Below are 6883 nucleotides of genomic sequence, written 5' to 3'. Positions count from 1 at the left end.
AGACGCGCACTTGCACCGCGGAACCCCGATCGGAACTCTCGCCCGGTTCCTCTTTGCAACACTCTGGATTTATTTCATTTTCTTTTCTTTTCAGTCCGTTAAGTGCAATCGGTAAGTGGAAATAGATATCGTCAAATTCACTGTGGTGGAGATTGTAGAGGGTGTTTTCGGTGGGCGCATCATATTACCCCATGATCCAGCCTTGGGATGAAGTGAAGCAACTCCTCATTTCCTATTCAACAGGTTTCAATTCATCAACGTGTAGTTCTCCTGTGTGTGCGCGGTAGTCTCATTCATTGCATTCACGCTCAGCACACGCGTGGGAGCGAACGCACTGTAGTGGAACAGAACAGAATAGAATAGACAAATACATCTAATACGTCTCAAAGTTGAATCCCATCGATGAACTGTCCGTCTGACCTCGAATCTCCCTCTCACGCCAGACAGGGCTGACTTCACCAGGGTCCTGTCTCACGTGTGCTTTCCCTGCCATAAATCCCTGTGCCCAGAGAGCTGGGTGACATTTTAATGACATTTCTGCTTGATTAGACAGTGTACAGTGGAGAGTGACAGGAGCTGGGGAGGGGAGAGGAATGACCGCATCCTCTTAAGAGAAGAGGTCTCTGCTCGACCCCTAATATTAGTCAAGGATCCCCTTAACCTACGGCGTGCCGCGGCAGACCTCAAATGCATGTCCATCGATGGTGAAGGTTGTTTTTCTAACATCTTTAAAAAAAAAAAAAAAAAAAAAAATGTTCTTGACTATCTCCAATTCCTCAGATGACGCTTGGTTTTAAAGGAAGAGGAGTGTGAAGTCGAGGAAGGCGGCTCGAAGACTTGTATCATGGCGGCCGGAGTAGCTGCGTGGCTCCCCTTTGCCCGGGCAGCAGCAATTGGCTGGATGCCCGTAGCCAACTGCCCCATGCCGGTTGCCCCGAGAGAAAACAGCAAACGACAGGACGAACTGATCGTCCTGAACGTGAGCGGGCGCCGTTTCCAGACCTGGAGGACGACGCTGGACCGCTACCCGGACACCCTGCTCGGGAGCTCGGAGAAGGAGTTCTTTTACAACGAGGACACCAAGGAGTACTTCTTTGACCGCGACCCAGACGCCTTCCGCAGCGTGCTCAACTTCTACCGGACGGGGAAGCTCCACTACCCCCGCTACGAGTGCATCTCGGCCTACGACGAGGAGCTGGCCTTCTTCGGCATCATCCCCGAGATCATCGGCGACTGCTGCTACGAAGAGTACAAGGACAGGAAGAGGGAGAATGCCGAGCGGCTCCAGGACGACCAGGAGGAGAACAAGGACACCCGGCTGCCCAACATGAACTTCAGGGAGACCATGTGGCGCGCCTTTGAGAACCCCCACACCTCCACCATGGCCCTGGTCTTCTACTACGTCACCGGCTTCTTCATCGCCATCTCGGTCATCACCAATGTGGTGGAGACGGTGCCCTGCGGCGCCACCGCCAGCCAAAAAGACATTCCGTGCGGAGAACGCTACACCGTCGCCTTCTTCTGCATGGACACCGCCTGCGTCATGATATTCACTGTGGAGTACCTGATGCGCCTGTTCGCGGCGCCGAGCCGCTACCGCTTCATGCGCTCGGTGATGAGCATTATCGACGTGGTGGCCATCTTGCCGTACTACATCGGCCTGGTGATGACGAACAACGAGGACGTGAGCGGCGCTTTCGTGACGCTGCGCGTGTTCCGGGTCTTTCGCATCTTCAAGTTCTCGCGTCACTCGCAGGGCCTGCGGATCCTGGGCTACACGCTGAAGAGCTGCGCCTCCGAGCTGGGCTTCCTCCTCTTCTCCCTCACCATGGCCATCATCATCTTCGCCACCGTCATGTTCTACGCCGAGAAGGGCTCCAGCTCCAGCAAGTTCACCAGCATCCCGGCCTCCTTCTGGTACACCATCGTCACGATGACCACGCTGGGGTGAGTGTGTGGCAATTGTGTAGCAACGCACACACAAGCACGCGCGCACACACACACACACACACACACACACACACACACACACACACACACACACACACACGCGTGCACACACACACACACACACACACACACACACACACACACACACACACAAGACTCAAATATAAATATGAAGTACTACAACAACAAAAATGCCTCTCTCCTTTTCCATCACTTTCTCTCCCCTCCTACTTCCATTTCTCTCTCTGTCTCTGTCTGTCTGTCTCTCTCTCTCTCTCTCGCTCTCTCTCTCTCTCTCGCTGTGCCCTGTTTGTTGGATAACTAATGGCAACGTCTGTGTGGATTATGATTATAATGGTTGCCACTCGGGGTATTTCTCATGGATTTTTCATACAAATGGAATTAATAATGAACCCCAATATCAATTTTCAACTCGCACACACCCAGCCTGCCGCCCCGCCATACTTCAGCACGCTACAGCTTATTTGAGACTGCCAGCATGAATAATGCTGCGAGGTGTGTTGTATTTATACACCAGTATAAACTTCTATGACTTTCTTTGTTTGCCACAGAGCGGGCCAAATAAGGACTCAGCGGTTGATGGTGTGAAGCCCAAGCCCGCTGTGCATCGAGGTGTTGGGTGGTGGGAGATGTGTGTGTGTGTGTGTGTGTACATTTAATTGTTAACTGATGTGGAGCTGGTGTCGCCGTCTGGTTTATTTCATCACTGATCTTGCAAAACCTTACCACTCAGCTGCTAAACTGGGTGGTAAGGCATTGCTCGCAAAAATCAACAAGTGTGCCGCTTCTCAGACGCGAGAAGAGTCGCGTTTTTGTATTCCAACAAGTCATTCCCTTCCTCTTTTTCTCCTCGAAATCGGCGCGCAGTCTCGGGTTTCGCGCGATCGGTTTGATAGTGGGACTGAAAGAGCTCCAATTTTCACCGTTAAGCTCTTTGTGTATAAAAATGTCTGCTGAAGGATTAAACTGCATTATTAAACTTCATTATGGAGTCAGCCTCCTCTAATGTGTATCTGGAGGAGACGTGCTCCACCAGGCTCCGTTACAGATTTTCATAATTCAGCTCTGCTCTTTACCTCTCAAGACGAGTCACAGATTTATGTCTGCATCGAATAATTTTTCGGGGAATAGAGTTCTCTTCTTCCTGGAGGAGTGGTAAGATCATAATAAGGCATCTGGCAGTGAATGAACTTCAAGTTATTTCGGCGCTGCGGTGCCGTTTTGCTTCAACACTCAGTCTACATAGCTGCTATGGGGGGATGTGTACGTTCATCCCTGGCAATTGACTGAATTTTCCCAAATATTGTAAAAAGGTGTTTTTTGTAAAACTTTACAAAGAAGCAGAATGCATTTAACTTAGGTTTTACATGTCCTCCTCTCTTGGATCTTTTCGTGATCCAAATGTAGAGAAGTGACTATCAACATGATGAAGCATCTACCCGACTGTATATAAAAAACATTCTGAAGTGGGATTTTTTTTTCTCACAGTTGTGCTTTTCCAAGCACCTTCAAAAATACGCATTTTATAGAAGTGTTTCTGTTTTTCTTTTATATTAAGTGGAATTCTTTTACTCGGTGAGGACGTTTCATCACCTCTCACTTGTCTGTTTGCTTGTCTTTTCCCGTCGCCTGTCTGCCTGAATGTGCTTTGTTGAGAATGACCTCGTCAAAGACAAAAGAGAAAGAAAAAAGAAAAACGAAAAAAAAAAAAAATACGGGGGGCCGCGATGGAAATCATCGGCGCTGACACTCTGCAGCTCAGCCTGACCGTTAACAAGGCGGCTTATGAAGTGACCTCTGACCTCCTCTCACTAAGCCTGTTTGCCAGCGTGGACGGAGGGAGACAAGGCTTAATATGAAATATAATTCTGAAGGGAAGTAAAAGCCTTTGGAGGCTTCATAGATGACCTCAAACTTTATTTCTGTTCTTTGCCAGTAATGGTAGATTTCAGTTCCTGAACTGAATAGAGCCCGTCTATTCAGGGCTGTGAGCAATCCGGTCTGACTCACCGCTTTGGGTTTTATAGGAATGATCAGAACAATTAGGCCTTTGGCTTTACAATGGACCGTATAGAGTAGTTCTTCCAGGATAGCTGGGAGTAGTTTTTTTTTCAGATTTTTTTAAGAATCTTTATTTGTCACATGACCGCACTACAACACATATTTTTGAATGGTGGCCAGTGAAATGTGGCCTCTGCATTTTTCCCATCCTGGCTTGTCCTTCCTCCGGGGGGGGGGGGGGGGGGGGCAGCTAGGAGCAGTGGGCAGCATTTGTCGACGCGCCCGGGGACCTGGTACCAAGTGTCCTTCGCTGGTGATGTGTGCATGTTTTCAGTGGGGGTCCTTACTGATGTTAGGTGGAGGAAACCCCATGTGAGCACGGGGGGAACATGCAAACTCCACACAGAAAGGCTCCTATTTGGGAGACAACGGCACCCCAGGCGGGAATCGAACCCAGGACCTTCTTGCTGTGAGGCAGAAGTGCAATGCACTGAGCCACCGGGCCATTTTGCAGCAGTTTTTCTGAAAACGCAAAATGTGATGCCGTTTCTTTTTTTAAACTGTATGTGTTTTTTTGTTGCGGGGACATTGCGTGCATTTTCAAAAAGGGCAAGTCAAAGGAAAAATGTAAAGATTTCATTCACGACATATCTCATCACTTCTTATTCTATAATGCATTCTGCACATAACAGAAAAGACTGGAAATAATTTAGTGCTCAACGATTTTCTAAACATAAAGAGCCACGGGCTCAAAGTTACAACAAAAAGAAAGACTGTCTTCTTGGGAAAGGGGTGACACGTTTAAGCAGTCTGTTGATTTGGACATTTAATGCGGGAAAAAAACGTGCAATATTGTGGAGATTCAGGTTCAACTGTCAAGGTATCTTTCTTATCTTTCTTGAAAACACAATTTTCTACTGTGTTTTTTTAGCATTGGAGAATATGGCAACAATACATTTTAGTGGGTTCTCTAGTTATCAAGTTATTTTCCTCAACAACCAAGGCCAGTTCAGGTGGTTAAGACCAGCAATCCTATTATTATTATTATTATTATTATTATTATTATTATTATTATTGTTATTGTTATTACATTATTTTAAAGTGAAATGCTCTTTGTCATTAAAATAAGACTAATTGGGATGGATGGATGGATGTTTATCCAGCCATTAGTGACAAAAGTGTCAGCACCGGTACCAGTTCTAATAAATCAACACTGCCTATAATGTCTTCTGCAACAGAGGCTTTTAAGCGGTGTGTTTATCACGTTATCAGGCCTTTTAGATTAAATCAAATCACACTTCTTTGCACAAATATTAGATCAAATTCCCAATCATAGTGCAATATTCCCTTCCATTCCAGCCAGGAGCTATTATCATGTCATATCATGTCCCCACACTCTGTGGCGCTCCTAATAAATAATTGTTATTGATATGCTCAATTTTCTCACTTTATCGCAACAATAAAAGCGTATAGATTGTTTTTACCAATAAAATCAGAATACAAAATACTGTATGATAAATAAACAAGACAAGAAAGTATCATATTTCCTGTGTGTGTGTGCGTGTGTGTGCGTGCGTGCGTGTGTGTGGAGGAGGGGCTCTTAGTGCATGAATGTGGATGTGTGGCTACTTGAACAGGAGAGGAGGAGTTTGTGCATAATTACGAGCGCACATTTCAGGTGTGCGGTTCCAAAGCGCCTGCTGATGGGACGTATGCTCAGTGATGAGGTCACCAATCACCCATCTGTCAATCTGCTTCAGGAGCCGCGGGAAATAAGCAACTCGAGCTAAATTACAATTACAGAGTATTAGCTCGCTGCCTAATGAAAAGGCGATCGTTATTTAGTTCCTTTGCTTCCGGGGCTGTTCTCTTATTGACCCTTACTAAGCAGAGTCCCAAACTGCACTGATTTGTGTGTGTGTGTGTGTGTGTTCACCCCCTATGCAGCGTACACTTATTTCCCGGTACAGTACAGTAATACTTTATATTCACATTATTTTCAGCACTTAAATACATAACAACACTGATATGGACACATGGCACATGTTTGCATGTTTGAAACAAGATTTTGATACATTTTTGAAGAAAAACTACAATATATTGGTACATATTTGCAACATACAGTATATGGGAAGGTCTTCTGTACATTCTAATGTATTTTATGATATTTTTCATATATGTCAATATGCTGGTTCTGTAAAGGGTGTGTGTGTATGTGCTGTATGTCTGCTGCATGCATGTGTGTGTGTGTGTGCGTGATCAAGTGAGCAAGTGTGTGTACGTGCCTGCATATCCAACGACATGACCAAAAACAAATGGCGTTGACTCCTTTATCAGTTTCCATCCATTCCTCCTTTTTGCCGGTGGAAATTCACACATCTTTCAGCAAGGACTTGTATAATGAAAAATGATCATCACCGCGTGTAATTTATGACTCTGACATAAATCAGCTTGAGTCCTTCGACCATTCACTTCACTCATTAGAGTTTAATTACGGAGCCAAGCTACCGTAATGTTTTGTTCTGAAAGCCGTGGAAATATTAACGGTAAAAGCTGCGTTTCCTGTGAACACCAGGCCACTTCAAAACTGAGTCAACAAAGACTGAAAATGAAGGTTGAAACAACAAGCCACAAAATTGTGTCTTTTAATTGTAATTGTCGATTTATTAGCAAGGTTCTGTGAGAAATTTCAAAACACACACACACGCACACGCACACGCACACACACACACACACACACACACACACACACATACAATCATCCCAGCATACAGTCAAACAGGGCAGCCCGGTGGTAATGGTTCTGGAGCTCGAGTCCCAGGATGAGGCTCGATGGAGGTAGGGGTGGGGGTGGAGCAGGGACAGAGGGGCTGAATAATCACAGGCCTTCCTCCGCCAGGAGCCGAGGCTG

The 6883-nt window shown here is 46.0% G+C and overlaps 1 protein-coding gene across 1 annotated transcript in view; it reads left to right on the top strand.

The window, feature by feature from the left end:
* Positions 1 to 844: 844 nt before the first annotated feature.
* LOC307230928 (A-type voltage-gated potassium channel KCND3-like) overlaps positions 845 to 6883 on the top strand; it is a gene marked incomplete at its 5' end in the record, with an annotated part of 77627 nt that continues 71588 nt past the window's right edge. The window contains one exon of the mRNA XM_080001424.1: positions 845 to 1947. Coding sequence (XP_079857550.1) covers positions 845 to 1947 — 1103 coding nt within the window. The remainder of the gene's footprint in view (positions 1948 to 6883) is intronic.

Source organism: Zeus faber, assembly GCF_960531495.2.
Source record: "Zeus faber genome assembly, chromosome: 5".
NCBI lineage: Eukaryota > Metazoa > Chordata > Actinopteri > Zeiformes > Zeidae > Zeus > Zeus faber.
The sequence above is the reverse complement of the archived record's forward strand: the minus strand, read 5'-3'. Positions and strand labels throughout refer to the sequence as shown.